The sequence below is a fragment of the Nannobrachium achirus genome, assembly GCF_963921795.1.
Source record: "Nannobrachium achirus genome assembly, chromosome: 1".
Lineage (NCBI taxonomy): Eukaryota > Metazoa > Chordata > Actinopteri > Myctophiformes > Myctophidae > Nannobrachium > Nannobrachium achirus.
Genome location: NC_137810.1, coordinates 6,877,333 through 6,897,422, shown reverse-complemented (window position 1 = coordinate 6,897,422; position 20,090 = coordinate 6,877,333). Strand labels below are relative to the sequence as shown.

The 20,090-nt window shown below is 42.8% G+C and overlaps 1 protein-coding gene across 1 annotated transcript in view; it reads right to left on the bottom strand.

Moving 5' to 3' along the window:
* The window catches only part of LOC308291694 (sex comb on midleg-like protein 2), a 94,553-nt gene that overhangs the window by 58,227 nt on the left and 16,236 nt on the right, over positions 1-20,090 (bottom strand). The window contains exons 4-7 of the mRNA XM_080733801.1: positions 15,319-15,389; positions 10,782-11,016; positions 5,952-6,040; positions 5,369-5,612 (exon numbers count right to left, since the gene is read on the bottom strand). Coding sequence (XP_080589927.1) covers positions 5,369-5,612; positions 5,952-6,040; positions 10,782-11,016; positions 15,319-15,389 — 639 coding nt within the window. The remainder of the gene's footprint in view (positions 1-5,368; positions 5,613-5,951; positions 6,041-10,781; positions 11,017-15,318; positions 15,390-20,090) is intronic.

Below are 20,090 nucleotides of genomic sequence, written 5' to 3'. Positions count from 1 at the left end.
ATGAAAGGCCCAGTGATCAATGGTCGTACAACAACCTCTGGAAGGAAAAGCACACAGGGAGCGGTGGCTTCGCTCTGTGGCTTTTCTTTCTCTAGTTAACAGCCAAATAAATGTAAGCTACCAATTCATGAAGTGAACTTTCGGTGTCATTTCAGGGGGGGGCGAAACAAACACACTGAACACATTTAAGTTGATATATTTATGGATTGTTGCTTTAGGGAGAGGGGAGGGGGAGGGTGGGTGGGGGGGGGGGGGGGGAATGTCTGCCAGCCAGAGCGCTGCGATGGGAAGTTTCTCGAAACGAACGGGGAACGAAACAAGCGTCGAGGAGGAGGTGGCGTAACTCTCCAAACATCCACCAGCTAATTATCTAGGTGGATTAGCAGCAAGCAGAGCCATGACAGCACAGTGAGACACTCCAACCACATTCAGTCCCAGGAACAGAGAGACAAGCATTTCTCAGAACATTTCACTAATATGCTTACTATGCTAACCAATATACCATTCATTTTATGATAATGATAATAATAAAAATAGCCAATCTACAAGCTAGACCCAGCAGGTGCCACCATCGTCCAGCACGGAAGCTCTGTCCAGACCGGTGAATTAGCGAAAGCGACGTGAATAAGCGAACCAAAAAGGCGAAGAATTTGCGAATATGCGTATAATATTCGCTTAATTCGCCTAAATATGAGGGGGTCATATCTGCCTGTAGCCACAGGACAGGAGAAAGGAGAAGATAGGAGAGAGAGGAGAACGGACGGGGAAACAAATAAAACAATGGAAACTACATCCTCAAGTGATGATGACCTGGCCGTGGTTGTTAGCCTATTAAATAATAAAAAGAAAAAGAAGAATAGAAGTCTTCACCGGCACACACAACCCATCACATCACAGAAGAGACAACACGCTTGCACCGTTCCCCCTCCGCTCCGTTCCCCCACATACAGGCAGCTCGCAGCAGCAGTGGTGTAATTAAGTAACTAGAAGTACATTTACTTGAGTAGCCTGTACTTGTAGGTATTTGTACTTGAGTCCAATCCAGTAGGCTACTTTCCTTCTACTCCACTACATTTCGGATCCTATTGTATTTAATACCCAGCGATTTATTTTAAAACATTAGTCTTTTTGCAGATATAAATTAACAATAAAACATACATAAACCATGCTTTTACCAGTAGACATTCGAGTACTTTCCCCAAGAAGCCACACGGACGAGAGACACGGAAAAGCAATGCAAAGGCAAGGTCCCTCGACCTTGCTCTCTCTCTCTCTTTAAGTAGGACTAGCCCTTACCCGTTCAAAGATATGAGCTCCAAAATGATGTGCAGTGTGTGGGTTATGGGATGTGCACTGTGCACACAGTATATGAGGGATGGAAAGTAACTTTAACTGGTGCTTGCATGATGTAGGAGCATCAATGTAAGAAAACCGTTTCGTTTAATGGCTACAGAGATACTGTCCCCTCCCCCCCCCCCCAGCCCGCCCGCCCACCCACCCGCCTGCACACACACCCGCCTGCCTGCCTGCCTGCCTGCCTGCCTGCCTGCACACACACACACACACACACACACACACACACACACACACACACACACACACACACACACACACACACACACACACACACACACACACACACACACACACACACACACACACACAGAGCTGGTTAAACATTTTGCCTCATGCTAGATGCAGAATAGATGCGCCTCATGCTAGATGCAGAATAGATAGTAGATACACCATAAAAATGCTAATATACAGCATACGATTTGTGAAAGTGACAAACGGGCTTCACAGTTATGTTAGGTGTGTTCATATGCTAATGGTGATGCGATTTCAGATCAATTGCTCCAGCCACTGAGGAGAAACGCTGTTTCAGACAGACACTCACTCACTCAGACAGACATTCGCAAAATTATAGTATCGATAGAGTGAGCTTGATTTAATACAGAGAGAGAGAGGAGTTCACCAGCGAATGTTGGCTAAATTCGACACAAGGGCGAATAAAAAAGACGCCTTTTAGCTTTTTTTAAATTCACGTTTGGTGTGGATGCTTCCACTGACTTTATAAGGTTTTAAACAAAAGGCGAATTATACGCTAATTCGCTATTCGCCAATTCGTCGGCGGTGTGTACGGCGTCCAGCAGATTACCAAGCGTGTCTATGAAGGGAGCGCTCGTTTTATGGTTAGATGTCACAGTTATTGTCCACGACATTAAGTTATTGTCCACGACATTGCAAGCGGCGCGAAGGCCAGCGGCCAGGGCCGCGCGGCCGGCGGAGCGCCGCGCGAGTTACGAAGCCGTGGTGAATGCAATCGTTATATTCATGCCCAGGCCGTAAGGCCTGGGCAAGCGCACGATAAACGCAATGATAATTGGGTTTTGGTGCACCTCGCGCGGTCCAAGTGACTACAACCGAGCGCTCCCTACGTCCGGTTCAGCCAATCACAGGGGGCTTGGGGGAGACCGGAACCAGACCGGAACAGGGACAGCCTTGGGCATGCGCCAGACGCGTGTGTACGAAGCTTTAGACACCACTAAACCTCCAGACGCACGCCTATGACACTCCACCCCTGCTCCAGTTTTGTGTTTGTGCACAAGAGTGAGTCCACGACGATCTGTTACAACACACCATAATACAAATAATCTCAATGAAATGGGCGCCAGTGACCCCGGGGTAGAGAAACCGTCATTATTAGAACACAGAGGGTTCCCAGTTCGATCCCGGGCTCCCCCAGAGTTAGTGTGGAAGAGTCCTTGAGCAAGACTCTGAACCCCTAGTTGCTCCCGGCGAGCAGGTTGGTGCCTTGCATGGTTTCCTCCACCATCGGTGTATGAATGTGTGTGTGTGTGTGTGTGTGTGTGTGTGTGTGTGTGTGTGTGTGTGTGTGTGTGTGTGTGTGTGTGTGTGTGTGTGTGTGTGTGAGAGAGAGAGAGAATGGGTGAATGTAATGCACAATCTCTGTAAAATGCCTTGGATAAAGGCACTATATAAATGCACCATTTACCAAATGAGGAGGACCCCGGTGTAAACAAGCCATTGTGCTTTCTTAGGTTTAAATCGTATTAGTAGACCTTGTATCATTCTGAACTGTACTGTCCTATGCAAACTGCTAATAAAGTATTCAATCAATCAATCAAGCTTGCAGATCTAGATCACTTGTAGATCCGCTATAAAAGGCTTTGAAAGGTTTTGATGATGAAATGTGCCCAAAATAGCTCCACCAGGGTTCATCTGGTTAACTGCAGGTAAATATCTTACAATGATTACAATTCACCTTAAGCAAGAAAAACACTCAATTCACATTGTTGTGTAATGTTAACAACACTATACACTAGTGAGTCAAAATGTTCCCACATATCTGATCAAATGCCCATAGACTTTAGACAGATTTGACAGGTTATTATTAGAGTTCTACTGCCACCTAGGGGCGGACATTCACCACTGCTAGTAGAGCACATCTGTGGGCAGTGATCACTACCAGACAGACACGGAGGAACAACATTTCACACTTCTTCCACATTCAAGCTGTTTATTAGCGTCTGATTAACTAGGACCAGAGCTTTCGCCATTAAAAGGCCCGCAACGCGCCTACCGGTCACATGCCCGCATCCATGCACTACCACGGACCGGGTAGACTAAGCTACGTGTGTGCATGTGTGTTGCAGCTACGCAGACATCGAACACAGGTGGTTCCGTGGCGTAACAGGTGCAGGTAAACAGTTACTTTCCATCCCTTATATACTGTGCGTGTGCACACTCTGCACTTTGCTCATAACATCCCAACGGATATGGACTAGTATGTAAATGAATGCTGAATGTGTGTTAATTCAATACATAATAAAAGTGCATCAAATGTATGAAAATCTTTGAATCAACGCCCGGGAATCGATCCCAGGATGGAAATCCAACATCTCAACCACTAATCCAGGGTGCATTTGAATAAACGAACGACCAGAGTGCACACCAGTGCCCTCAGTTCCTATATCCGAACACGCCATGGGTTACGAAAAGACATGCTCCCACCTGCCTCTGATTGGCCTACCTAGATCACGCTGGGCCTACCGAACTTCCGTTTCTGTGACGCACACTGGGACATTAACGAAAAAGTCGACAAGTCGACTCAGTCGACTTCATTACACAAATCGACTCCCACCAGAGAAAGTCGAAAGTCTAAGTTGAAAAAATAATACTTTCTATTGTGAAAATAGCAGATCTACATGCTCACAGAGCATGTAGATCTGCTATTTTCACAATTTCTGCCTCTATATATTTGACAATTTGGACAATGTTTAATTTGTCACTAGAGGTATTAAAAAGTCAGTGAATTGTCACTTTAGAAATGTGCAGATACCCTCTATACACTTAAACTTTATGTTGGTTTGTTTACAGTTGAGTGAGAAAACAATGTTTCACATTAAGTTAATCATCTGGGGACCCCCCAAAATAATTGGGGGGGTCGTGTGTGATGTGATGACGTCATCAAACGATAAAGTCGACTTCAACTCAACTTTTTACTGAGTCGAGTCGAGTTGCAAAAATCACAAGTCGTTAATGCCCTAGTTTCATGTCCTTAACTTAAATCTTTATTTCCTACACTTGCATCCTTTCCTTGTATTTTCCTTGCCACTGACGAAGCATAGAAGAGGAGAGAGGAAAGGAGGAACATTTGTTAGTGGGACGTCAATTCCTCTGAAGTGTCACGTTGTGCGAAGTCCATTTCTGATGTTTTCTAACCCATTTAGGCCTGAACACATTATGACGCAATATTTTATGCTTTAAATATAAAAAAATAGCAGATATACAAGCTCACAGCGCGGCACCGAGTGCCGCGCTGCGAGCTTGTAGATCTGCTATTTTTGAAAAATCGTGAAAATTTGCATTTTGACCCGATTCTATAAGTGTCTTTTGAATCCTTCTAAGATTTTTGTTTCTACGTCAGCAATCTGGCCAGCCATCGTCAAAGAAAAGGTCCTTTTCACTTAACTGGAGCTCAGTTAGTCTGTTCTTGAGAGACTATTATGTCAGTGCAGTGGTGCTCAAACCTTTTCATGTGATGGACCCCCAAAAGGATATTTATTTGGCCACGGACCCCCATTTCAAAATATCTAGTTCCAGGGACCACCCAGAAGCAAAATTTGAGTTACAAACGTTCGCTTTGAAAATACACATATTCAAAGATTTGCACACATTTTCACGACTTTTTCAAAAATAGCAGATCTACAAGCTCGCAACGCGGCACTCGGTGCCGCGCTGTGAGCTTGTATATCTGCTATTTTTTTTATATTTAAAGCATAAAATATTGCGTCATTTTGTGTTCAGGCCTAAATGGGTTAATAAAGCTTGAACTTGAACTCACCACTGTTGCCGGGCGCCTGCAGGCTGTGCTTGGTGACTTGGCACCAGCCCACGGGGAACACGTCCCTGGAGTCGTACTTGCACCAGTAGTCGAAGGCCCCCCGCCAGCCGTCGAACATGACGAACAGCATGTCGCCCTTCACCTCGCCCACCGTGGCGGGGCAGATCAGGTAGGGGTTCTTCTTGTCCACCGCCTCCAGCTTCATGCCCGTCTTGAAGCTGTTCTGAGGAGGCCGAGGAGGCTCCTGGAGGCAACGGCAGGAGTGGATGTTGAGTTAGGGCTCCAACTATTGGTCACTTTTTGATTAATTGAGTAATTGTAATTAATACATCATCTAAATCATTGTAAAATTACAAATGTGTTTTATAACTGACTAAATTAGATCAGTCTAGCCATTGAGCCCTAGTACAACAGGGCTGTGAGGTTGTAGACCTGCCATTTTCACAATTACTTGTGTCACATTTTCCTCCAGAGATTTAAACAATAACTTTGATTGCCTGCTGTGTATAATTCATGGCCTATCATTAAAAATACTTTAAGTTAGGTTGGAAAAGACAAGGTGATATTTTGAAGGAAAGCATACTTTTTTAAAGGCTGCGGCCGGGGCCATCTCGGCGCCGTTTAACGTCCTCAGCAGGAACATGGGCCACGACGAGGCGTTCATCCGAAATCCTGGAGAAGCAAATTAATGAAACCACTGTTAGATGTAATTCCGCTGCAAAAATAGTACATAAACAACGTTAAACTCACTTTGCAACTCACTTTGCCACTCGATGCATAGTATACCCTCTATTCAAGCAAGAAGGCCATGCCATGGTTGCACGAAAAAAAACATTCACATTTTTACCTTCAAGTTTTTAAGGTTTTCAAGAATGCCTGCAACACTGCGCAGTAAAACATTTTTTACAGTGTCACGCCCCCGTTGATAGCCTCTGCGCTGCGGCGGCGCTAGTGAAGGAAAAAACTACATTTCCCATGATGCCTGGCTCCATTTTCTATGGACTACATCTGACTCATGGATCACTGGATTCATTAGTATTTTTCTTCTCTGTGTGAAAGAAGACACGTGGGGTGGCCGCGCACACTTATTGATTTGATTTGATTTGATTATTGGATTCAAAGTGTTAAGAGTCCATCGGTGCACGGCCCGTTAATACAATGCAATGTGAAAAACAGCAAGCACTCAGTAATGTCTTTCAATTAATCAATTTAGTATAAATCAATGAAAGGACAATACAGAATGGCTGTGTTTTCTTGTTAACTTTAAGTTTTGAACCATAAGTCGACTACAACTTTCTATATATTATATAAAAAATCAAACCTCGGTTCGAAGTGAAGCGGTGAATCTTAGTATAGAATTGTCTGGAGAGCCGGTATGACAGCCGGTATAATAGGTTTTAAGAAAATATATAAAAAGTCCTGCTTGCTGGTCTCTTAGTTGTTTGTCAACTGCATCCCTCTATAATTATTTCAGTTTCTGTTATCTTTGTGGCCTACTAAATTTTTCAACTTCTGCTAGATAAAACCTGAAGGCCAAATTATCATGTGAAGCTTGACCAATCCTCAAAGTATCCATTCATCTGACCGGGAGGGACACCGCACACATATTCTTGACGTACAGGACAGATAAAGCCTATTCATTCTGAACTGAAATGACCATATATGGACATGGGACACACATTTTGCTTTTTGAAAAAGCCTATTCATTCTGGACTGATATTTTGCACGTACGGGACAGGAAAAACCTGTTCATTCTGGCCTGGAGTGACCATATATGGACATGAGGTGACATACATTGTGTTTTTGAAAAACCCTGTTCATTCTGGACTGAGATCACCATATATGGTAATTAAACGGACATTCTGTTTTTGAAAAAGCCTGTTCATTCTGGACTAAAATGACCATATATGGGCGTGATACACACAAAGCCACTCATTGGAAGCGGTTTTCACCGCTTCAAAAATCAAACCTCGGTTCGAAGTGAAGCGGTGAACTTTTATTCTATGTGTTCTAGAGTTATGAACTCTGTGATCTGTACATTCTTTATATTCTGAATGAATTAATGATTTTATCTGGAGGGCCGAATTGTCATGTGAAGCTTGACCAATCCTCAAAGTATCCAATCATCAGACCGGGACGGACACTACACACATACACGGACGGACGGACGGACGGACGGACGGACGGGACAGGACAGGACAGGACAGGACAGGACAGGACAGGACAGGACAGGACAGGACAGATAAAACCTATTTATTCTGAACTGAAATGGCCATATATGGACATGGGACACACATTTTGCTTTTTGAAAAAGCCTATTCATTCTGGACTGATATTCTGGACGTACGAGACAGAAAAAACCTGTTCATTCTGGACTGGAGTGACCATATATGGACATGAGGTGACAGACATTTTGTTTTTGAAAAAGCCTGTTCATTCTGGACTGAGATGACCATATATGGACATGAAACACACATTTTGTTTTTGAAAAAACCTGTTCATTCTGGACTGAAATGACCATATATGGGGGTAGGACACACAAAGCCACTCATTGGAAGCGGTTTTCACCGCTTCAAAAAATGCTTCTTGATTATTTAATGAATGGGAAAAGTAACTGATAGAATAATGGCTAAGAAGATAATGGATAGCTGCAGCCCTAGATCCACATAAAGAATAAAGGTGGTTGGTTGTAGGTCATACTTTAGGTTGGGTATGTTGTATTATACAACACGTAGTTCCGACGAAGCCATCTGATTAGTTAAAATAGCTCTCTACCCTACATTCAGCCCTGCCTACAGAACTCGCCTTCGGCTCGTTCCTGTAGCAAGGCTGGCGTGCAAATAACCCACGATAATGCACACCCTCTCATGTAATATTGCTTAACCCATTTAGGCCTGAACACATTATGACGCAAAATTTTATGCTTTAAATATTAAAAAATAGCAGATATACAAGCTCACAGCGCGGCACCAAGTGCCGCGCTGCGAGCTTGTAGATCTGCTATTTTTGAAAAATCGTGAAAATTTGAATTTTGACCACATTCTATAAGTGTCTTTTGAATCCTTCTAATAGTTTTGGAAAAAACTATGTTTCTATGTCAGCAATCTGGCCAGTCATCGTCAAAGAAAAGGTCCTTTTCACCTAACTGGAGCTCAGTTAGTCTGTTCTTGAGAGACTACTATGTCAGTGGTGCTCAAACCTTTTCATGTGAAGGACCCCCAAAATTATATTTACTAGTCCTTACCCGTTCAAAGATATGAGCTCTGAAATGATGTGCAGTGTGTGGGTTATGGGATGTGCACTGTGCACACAGTATATGAGGGATGGAAAGTAACTTTAACTGGTGCTTGCATGATAATATGTAGGAGCATCAATGTAAGAAATACCCGTTTCGTTTAATGGCTACAGAGATGCTGTGTACCGATCTGCATGATTTTGGACAAAATCTGTAACAGGGCCAGACAACCACCCCCCCCCCCCCCCCCCCCCCACACACACACACACACACACACACACACACACACACACACACACTGGTTAAACATGTTGCCTCATACTAGATGCAGAATAGATATGCCTCAAGCTAGATGCAGAATAGATATAGATACACCGTAAAAATGCTAATATACAGCATATGATTTGTGAAAGTGACAAACGGGCTTCACAGTTATGTTAGGTGTGTTCATATGCTAATGGTGATGCGATTTCAGATCAATTGCTCCAGCCACTGAGGAGAAACGCCTCAAGCTAGATGCAGAATAGATATAGATACACCATAAAAATGCTAATATACAGCATATGATTTGTGAAAGTGACAAACGGGCTTCACAGTTATGTCAGGTGTGTTCATATGCTTATGGTGATGCGATTTCAGATCAATTGCTCCAGCCATTGAGGAGAAACGCCGTGACAGACAGACACTCAGACAGACAGACACTCACTCAGACATTCCGAAAATTATATGTTAGATTTGGCCACGGACCCCCATTACAAAATATCTAGTTCCAGGGACCCCCCCCCCCCCAGAAGCAAAATTTGAGTGACAAACGTTCGCTTTGAAAATACACATATTCAAAGATTTGCACACATTTTCACGACTTTTTTCAAAAATAGCAGATCTACAAGCTCGCAGCGCGGCGCTGTGAGCTTGTATATCTGCTATTTTTCACTGGTTAAAGCATTCAGTAATTCTAGGCCTAAATAGGTTAAGTGCGCCCCCGGGGGGGGCAGTCCCAAGAGAGAGAACAGAAAGAGAAAAACACAGGACAAGACAAAGAAGACTGACTAGGATAACAACACGTACTCAGTCACAACAGTGAGGTGTCTTTTTTACCCAGCGGCGGCTGCAGCATGAATACAGAATAAAGGAGGTTTGGTGGTGAGGTGACTCACCAAACACACTCCCTGTCGCACTTAGAACTGCAGACTCACTCCCTAGCTTCAAGACTCACCCCTTCAGACTCCACCTAAGCCCATGGGAGGGTGTTTTCTGCAGGTCTTTCAGTCCGAGTGTATCAAAGAGTGTATCAAACGCACCCTTTGATACACTCGGACTGAAAGACCTGCAGAAAACACTCTCCCCTAAGCCCATAGCACTTACCGTAGCATTCGCCTACCCCCCAATGACCATACATGAAAGCCAGATAACATTTTTTTTTAGGTTTTTATATAAAGTAGTTTTACTGATTAGGCGATCGGTGACTCAGTCTAACTACAGTACGTGATATTTGATATTTCTATGCATTTGATGTATTAATGTATTATCTTGCTTATTGTTAGGGATGGGTATCGTTCACCTTTGAATCGATACGATACCTTTTTCGATACCTGGGAATCAATACAATACCCTTTTCGATACTTTTTATTTAAGTTAAACTGCTCTACCGCAGCTACAGAGGTGATGATGATGATGATCACACAGTGCGGCGGAGCGGAGAGTATAGACATTGGATAATCATCATAATAATAAACATTATAGGCTATTGTCGGCTATTTTCCACAGTAACAAGTGTAGCCTACTAAATCAGTCATTAACCCATTCAGGCCGGGTACACATTTTAGTGTATGGGAGGGGCTTACAGTACATGTACAGTATGTTGCAACATATTTGTTTTTGTAGGCTAAATTCTGATTTAGGCCTAACTATAGGTTAGGCCTAAATGGGTTAAACTCTCAGTAGCCCAACTGTTACAGATGCGACCGGCCAGGGGTGCGTTCCAGAGTATCGAAACGAGGTATCGTTTTTACGTGAACCGATACCCGATAGTATCGACGTCATGCAATCGATACCATTAAAAGTATCGCGGACGATACCCATCCCTACTTACTGTATTGTTGTATTACCTTACTTATTGTAAGTCTCTCTGGATTAAGAGCGTCTGCTAAATGCTTTAATAGTAAATTGTGTCTTTACCCAGCGGCGGCTGCAGCATGTCTCCGTTCTTCTCGCAGGTCCCGATGGGCTGGATGTCGGAGGAGTCCACCAGCCTCCAGAAGTCGTTGGTGCTGTCGCTGCCGTCCAGACGCAGCCGCAGCCGCACGCCCGTCAGGCCCATCACCGTGGCGATGCACACCGAGGTGGCGTTGCGCGGGTCGTGCGCCTCCAGCTTCATGCCCACCTTGAAGTCGTTGGAGGGCGGGACCCGTGCCTGGCAGAGGAGGAGAGAGACAGAGTCACGTAACCACATGACCTCTAGCATGCCTATTATTTACTACATAAAGGAGATACTCCATACTTTCCTAGCCCCGAATGGGGCCTTTAAAGGACCTACACCATGAATTTTCACTTTTTCTATTTTAAAACCTTTTTTTTTCAAAAACTGTCAAAAAGTCAAAAAACTTTTTTTTTTCAAAAACTTCTTTTTTTTCAAAAAACTTCTTTTTTTTTCAAAAAACTTCTTTTTTTTCTGGAAAAACCCCACTAGATGCGCCCCTGAGCAAACAGAGGCCGTTTTGGTATTGCAGCTGGAGAGCCTCATTATAGTAGAGCTAGAACAAACAAAAAGAATGGTCAGAGTGTTTGTTGAGGGTTAAAACCTGTCTAAGACTCAATTTTGAGCATATATTTATACAAAAAATATAGTTTTAAAAGCATGGTGTAGGCCCTTTAAGGAAGTGGTCCTCAAAAAGTGACCTCCAGGGACCCTCAGCTAAATGCAGAGAGTGATTCTACAAATGGAACTCTCAGAGTTATGGGGGTCTGTATGTAGCCTAATGGCACTAAAAACCCCAGGACAAAAATCCACTCGTCTTAGACAATTCGTCCTCCTGGCCTCCAATCTGTGGAATAAACTCCCAGTTGCACTTAGAACAACAGACTCACTCCTTAGCTTCTGCCGTGGTCTTAACACAACAGGTGCCAAATAGGGGCTGTTTAGGCGGCAGGTAAGCAAAAACACTACATTTCCCATCAAGCTTAGCGGTCGATCCGACCGAATGGGACTCTATGGGAGCCAACCTAGGACAAACTGACTCTATGGGAGCCAACCCAGGGCATACTGACTCTATGGGAGCCATCCTAGGACAAACTGACTCTGAGTAGCACCACCTACGTTGAGGCACTGTGGTGCGTCAGCTTAGCTAACACTGTAGAGCTCTAGACCCTGATGTTAGATAGGAGAGGGTGGAGGGTTTAGAGCTCTAGACCCTGATGTTAGATAGGAAAGGGTGGAGGGTTTAGAGCTCTAGACCAGGGGTCCTCAATAGGCGGACCGCGGTCCATGTCCGGACCCAGGCGCACCTCCGTCCGGACCGCGGCACATTTCTGAGAAATCTCCGCACAGTTGTATCTGACGATCGGACTGACTGTGTGTGATTTGTGTTTGTGTGTGCGTGGGTGTGTATGTGCTCATTCGCTCAAACACATACACAGGCTCACAAGACACACCCCTACGCCAATTTGCAAGCCCACAAAGCGTAGCGGGTGCAACGTGCTGTGGGCTTGTAGATCAAAGGTTTTCCTTCCCTCCGAAGCAGCGCTCTCCATGCTGCTCCCCCCTCCCCTCCCCTCTCCACACACTCATGCCGCTCGCTGCCTGAAAAAGTTGCTAAAACCTCTTGGAAACCATTGCTCCCACTGGATTAATAACTTAGAGATCTTCTACCTTTGGCTGTTCAATTGGAGAGGACAACAGCAACACATTAATATCCACGATGTAAGGCTCCAACTGCTTGCATTAGACGAGAAATGGTCGCGAAACCCGCGATGCGTGATCATGCGTCTTTAACAATGTGATGTGTCGTCGCATATTATTGCCAGCTATCCTAGGCTGTGTTAGGTTAATAACTATGACTCGTTGATCCTGATTTGACTGGCCATTTGACATAGGCAACAGCACAGTCTGGCTTGTGCAGTACGTGTGTCACTGTCAACTGAATGTCAAGTAATCCTCTCCCCCTCACGCTAAGTTTCACTTTATTTTCCATTCTGAACGACAAGCCTAATATTGCATTCATGCTCTTTAGTTTCCAATAATTAAACTATAAGCCAGTGTTTTATTGCTACACAATAAATGTAAATAATGTAGCCTACTCTACATGCATAAATAATTATCCATTCATCCATCCATCCATCTTCAACCGCTTATCCAGCATCGGGTAGCAGGGGTAACAGTTCCAACTGAGATTTCCAAAGTTCCAAATAATAATAATAATAATTAAAATAAACAATTCTAATGATTATAAAATAAACATACATACATACAGTACATACTGTATAAATGTATCCGCCTTATTTCGCCTTCGCCTTTTTTTTCGGACCCGGACCTGTTTCAAAAAAATATTTCTGGACCTTCAAGATTTGTATTTGAGGACCCCTGCTCTAGACCCTGATGTTAGACAGGAGAGGGTGGAGGGTTTAGAGCTCTAGACCCTGATGTTAGATAGGAGAGGGTGGAGGGCGGTGATCTAGGAGTCCCGAGTTGGTGTTGGCTAGCTAGACCACACTCTCGCATCACATCGTAGCCTAATAATGTGAACTGAGCGTCCTTGAAATGAAAACGGTTTGAGAATTATAGCTTTTGGGCGTAACTGCGCACGACAGTAAGCATGATCCGTTTGTGTCTCGACTATACAGTATGCAACAGTAAAGACAATGAGTCTGTGTTATCTTATTAGACAGAAATCTATGCATTTTCCTGTTATTTCTGAGCGTTCATAAAAGCCATTGGAACAACAATGGAGCTTGGGGTCTGTGCTTGTTATTGTTACATGTTGTACACAGGACTGTCCTGGTAATATGGTCTATTACAGTAACAGGATAAACTGTTTACATGTACTCTTAATAATCTGCTATGTGCCTAAGAATAAATGTTTCTGCCTATCTGTTTCCTCCACACTTGAGAATGCATTTGAAGACCAATTATAGCCCATAGACCAGTGTTTCTCAAATGGGGGTACGCAGGGGTACTCAATGGGGTACAGGAGAGAATGGGAATATATAGGGCTATCACAATTATTACATAATCGTCTAATCGTGATTATTTGACATTATCGCAATTATTTTGTCATAATCGTGAATGTTGAAAAATGTCCGAAATAGTGGAAATAGCAGATCTACAAGCTCGTAGATCGGCTATTTCCACTATCAAAGTTATTTTTTAAGTAGTAAGTTGTCAAATATGTCAGTAATTTCTTTGTATATTTAGGTTATGTGTCATATTATCTACCATATACAACTTCAAAGCGTAAAAGCCAAACAGAAATGTAATTATCAACGACAAAAACACAATTAAATCGTTAATCGCCAATTATTTGAGTGACAATTAATCGTCATGTAAAATTTCATATCGTGACAGCCCTGGGAATATATATTTTACGGTTATGGGTAATGACAACACATTGACAGTCTTTGTGTGAACCTTCTCATCTGTAAATTGTAAAACCAAATGACATCAATAACCTAACTGGTACAACTGTTATTGAATAGAGAGCAATGTTATTTTGCCATTATACTTTTTTATTTTAGACATATTGGCATGGGAACTGGACTTTTGATGAGCTTTGATAAGCTAAATGCTGTAGTCAGGGTAAGGGGGTTCTTGGCTACAGAAATCAGTATTGGCTAAGGGGGTACTGCAGCCAAAGAAGTTTGAGAATCGCTGCCATAGACAATAAACAATTACTGCCATTAACCCATTTAGGCCTAGAATTATTGAATGCTTTAACCAGTGAAAAATAGCAGATATACAAGCTCACAGCGCGGCACCGAGTGCCGCGCTGCGAGCTTGTAGATCTGCTGATCTGCTGAAAAAGTCGTGAAAATGTGTGCAAATCTTTGAATATATGTATTTTCAAAGCGAACGTTTGTAACTCAAATTTTGCTTCTGGGGGGGTCCCTGGAACTAAATATTTTGAGATGGGGGTACGTGGCCAAATACATATCAAAAAAAAAAAAAGTTTGAGAACCACTGACATAGTAGTCTCTCAAGAACAGGCTAACTGAGCTCCAGTTAAGTGAAAAGGACCTTTTCTTTGACGATGGCTGGCCAGATTGCTGACATAGAAACATAGTTTTTTCCCCAAAATCTTAGAAGGATACAAAAGACACTTATAGAATCGGGTCAAAATTCTAATTTTCACGATTTTTCAAAAATAGCAGATCTACAAGCTCGCAGCGCGGCACTCGGTGCCGCGCTGTGAGCTTGTATATCTGCTATTTTTTTATATTTAAAGCATAAAATATTGCGTCATAATGTGTTCAGGCCTAAATGGGTTAAAAAAAACTGACTTTCGTGGTTGACTGCTGTGATTTTCTTACAAAAGACCCCATGTTAGTCCATGCTAGCCTTGCTGCGCTAGCAGCAGTGTAGTGTAGTAACAAGGAGGTAAACGCAGCAGAGAGTGATCACAGAGACGTGCTGTCCATCACATCAGACAGACAGGTGAGATGGTGAGTGACAGACATGCTGTCCATCACATCAGACAGACAGGTGAGATGGTGAGTGACATACCTGGCGGAAAAAGGTAGGAGGAGCCGGCGTGGACGACGTTTCTCTGAGATACTCCTCCCAACTGAACGCATCTGGAAACAAAGCATGAACACAGTTATGTTATGTATGACACATTCATTATGGAGTTGGTAACAATAAATGGCCCTGCTATATAAATTCAATTGCATGTATTATTATTATTATTTACAGTACATGGAAAGATTTGAAATGAATGTCTTAAACTTTTTTTTTAAAGCCATTAATACCTGGAATTATTTTATACTTTAGCTCGCAACGCAGATCTTCTATTTTTTTTTTTTTTAATCTTGGCATTTTTTTTTCAAATCTTTGAATATATATTTTTCAAAATGGTTTGAGAACCACTTATTTAGAAGAAGGATTTAGAAGACATTATAGAATCGGGTCAATATATTCTAAGACTTTCAAACATTTTCACGATTTTTCAAAAAATAGCAGTAGATCTGCTATTTTTTTAATAGCCAAGGCATAAAATAATGTTTAAAGTGGTTCCAATCTAAAGTGGCTTAAGGTCAGTGAGTGGCCTACATTTGGTAGGTGACACAGCATGTAACCTTACACCATGCAGTCACACACACACACACACACACACACACACACACACACACACACACACACACACACACACACACACACACACACACACACACACACACACACACACACACACACACACACACACACACACACACACACACACACACACACACACACACAGGCCATGCTTCCATATCTGGCTGAGCTGCTGTACCAGACATTGGGGACCATCGCAAACACCCAGAAAACATCCATTTATTTCACCCATTTAAGGTAATAGAAGATATACAAGCTCACAACGCGGCACCGAGTGCCACGCTGCAAGCTTGTAGATCTGCCATTTCTTTGAAATCATGCAACTCAAAATATTTGCTTCTGGGTGGTCCCTGGAACAACATATTTTTAGATGGTCCACGGCCAAATTCTGGGGGTCCTTGACATGAAAAGGTTTGAGAACCACTGATTCAGAAGAAGGATTTAGAATACATTTTATAGAATCGGGTCAAAAATATTCAAAGACTTGCACAAATGTTCACAATTTTTCAAAAATAGCAGATCTACAAGCTAAAGCATAAAAGCATAAAATAATGGTTAAAGTGGTTCAAATCTTAAGTGACAGATTTGCTTTCAGGCCTAAATGGCTTTAACCCATTTAGGCCTAGAATTATTGAATGCTTTAACCAGGGAAAAATAGCAGATATACAAGCTCACAGCGCGCTGCGAGCTTGTAGATCTGCTATTTTTGAAAAAGTCGTGAAAATGTGTGAAAATCTTTGAATATATGTATTTTCAAAGCGAACATTTGTAACTCAAATTTTGCTTCTGGGTGGTCCCTGGAACTAAATATGTTGAATGGGGGTCCGTGGCCAAATAAATATCATTTTGGGGGTCCTTCACATGAAAAGGTTTGAGCACCACTGACATAGTAGTCTCTCAAGAACAGACTAACTGAGCTCCAGTTAAGTGAAAAGGACCTTTTCTTTGACGATGGCTGGCCAGATTGCTGACATAGAAACATAGGGTTTTTCCAAAAATCTTAGAAGGATTCAAAAGACACTTATAGAATCGGGTCAAAATTCTAATGTTCACGATTTTTCAAAAATAGCAGATCTACAAGCTCGCAGCGCGGCACTCGGTGCCGCGCTGTGAGCTTGTATATCTGCTATTTTTTTATATTTAAAGCATAAAATATTGCGTCATAATGTGTTCAGGCCTAAATGGCTTTAATCAGTCACCCAATCATACACAGACCTCCTGGTTTCATTCAAACACAACAAGTTCAAACAAATCTTCATGGCCATTACTGACCCCTTCTCTCTTTTCTCTGACCTTTATCGAATGGCAAAAACAAAATGAAACTATGAAAAGGTGCAATTCTGGGAAATTACAAGTGTGGTTGCACTGACGCGAGTCACGGGGAATCCACTGGGAAATACATTCCGTCTTACCATTTATACAGTATTAGATATTGATGACGTGACCAACAGCTTCACTTTTCTGTTGTGCAACGGGTAACAAAAAGCACGTTCACTTTGCTGGCAAAAAGACATCTCTGACCTAGAACCATAGTGTGTTGCTTATAGCCAAAATAGCCTACTGTAGCTACAAGCTCACAATTCAATCACTATTTTCAAGAAAATCGTTTACATTTTCAGCCTTAACTCATTGCATGCCAGGCCCGATAGTCCAGAGATTATTTCATTGTTTTTTTTTTCAAAATTATTTAGTAGGCATGATAGCAATCGCGAAATTGCATGTTTAACCCCCATAGCAACCCCATCTTTCAAACATGGCAGCCATCTTTGTTTACATTTTAGGAAAACATAATGGCTGCTATCTCATGAATGCCTGAACGGATTTCCATTCGGATTTTTTTGTTTGAAAGCTGTGAGCAATGTGCAGACACGTGGTGCATTATCTAGGCATGGGTGTGCATGATCCGTGCACTATGAATTACATGGAAGTTTATGGAGACAGAGGCAGGGGAGAGTACGAAGGTATTGTTAAATGGCGGGGAATGTGTTAATGACATGCCCAAAACAGAGAGTGAAAGTGGTTGATCTACAGTATGTCTGCATCATCTCCCATCACAGCATACCAACACTGTACAGTATGTCTGCATCATCTCCCATCACAGCATACCAACACTGTACAGTATGTCTGCATCATCTCCCATCACAGCATACCAACACTGTACAGTATGTCTGCATCATCTCCCATCACAGCATACCAACACTGTACAGTATGTCTGCATCATCTCCCATCACAGCATACCAACACTGTACAGTATGTCTGCATCATCTCCCATCACAGCATACCAACACTGTACAGTATGTCTGCATCATCTCCCATCACAGCATACCAACACTGTACAGTATGTCTGCATCATCTCCCATCACAGCATACCAACACTGTACAGTATGTCTGCATCATCTCCCATCACAGCATACCAACACTGTACAGTATGTCTGCATCATCTCCCATCACAGCATACCAACACTGTACAGTATGTCTGCATCATCTCCCATCACAACATACCAACACTGCCAGGGTTAATTGCCTTGCACGCAACATCGTCTAAGACCAACATATCTGCCACTAAAATGTGATAACAATAATCACATTAGCGAGGCATTCAAAAAGGCATTTCTTACAGCTTAAAAAAAAGATTTATATTTGGATTTTATCATTTGATTATGATAAATTATTATTGACTTATTTTACATACATATAGTAGTTCCATTTAGCAGTCTTTAATAATAGTTCAAAATCTGCATTTTTACTGACTGCTTGGCAGATAAGGGCATCTCTCTCAAAGAACTGAATATCTCATGCCCTAAAGCAGTGGTTCTCAACCTTTTCAGGCCGCGACCCCCAAAATAATCATATTTTAACTGGGGACACCCCCCACCCTGACAAGCACTAAGAGTTGAGGCATTACATTTTGTATAACATGGTTCTATTGTGAAAATAGCATTTCTACATGAGGCGTTGTGAGCATGTAGATCGGCTGTTTTCACAATTTCTAATATTTGACAATTTGGCCAATGTTTAATTTGTAATCTTTTATTTATTTTTTATTTTTTAATTAGAGACCCTAAAGTCCTTACATTGTCACTTTAGAAATGTGCAGATACCCTCTATACACTTAAAACGTTATGTTGGTTTTTGTTTAATGTTGAGTGAGAAAACAACATTGCACATTAGGCTAAATCATCTGGGGACCCCCCAAAATAATTTGGGGGACCCCCCTGGGGGTCCCGACCCACAGGTTGAGAACCACTGCCCTAAAGTATTGGTATTACTTGTAGTAAGTAAAGGAGATCAGATCTCAGACGGATACATTCCCCCCACTAGCAGCATTATTGTAAGATAAGTGATGAACGGAACTCCCCAAAACCGTGTTTTGCAACATTATAAAACTCAACAGTCCACACATCGAAGCCACCGGCCGAGATCCAATGACGTTTCCACAGCAACGGTTCTTGTCACGTCTCGTCAGCCGACTCACTTGACGCACAACCTCCAGCATCTCTCACACACCCCCTTTTCTCCTGCATCTACAGTACCTCACAACCTCCAGCATCTCTCACACACCCCCTTTTCTCCTGCATCTACAGTACCTCACAACCTCCAGCATCTCTCACACACCACCTCTTCTCCTGCATCTACAGTACCTCACAACCTCCAGCATCTCTCACACATCACCTTTTCTCCTGCATCTACAGTACCTCACAACCTCCAGCATCTCTCACACACCCCCTTTTCTCCTGCATCTACAGTACCTCACAACCTCCAGCATCTCTCACACACCCCCTTTTCTCCTGCATCTACAGTACCTCACAACCTCCAGCATCTCTCACACACCCCCTTTTCTCCTGCATCTACAGTACCTCACAACCTCCAGCATCTCACACACACCCCCCTTTCTCCTGCATCTACAGTACCTCACAACCTCCAGCATCTCTCACACACCCCCTTTTCTCCTGCATCTACAGTACCTCACAACCTCCAGCATCTCTCACACACCACCTTTTCTCCTGCATCTACAGTACCTCACAACCTCCAGCATCTCTCACACACCCCCTTTTCTCCTGCATCTACAGTACCTCACAACCTCCAGCATCTCTCACACACCCCCTTTTCTCCTGCATCTACAGTACCTCACAACCTCCACCATCTCTCACACACACCCTTTTCTCCTGCATCTACAGTAC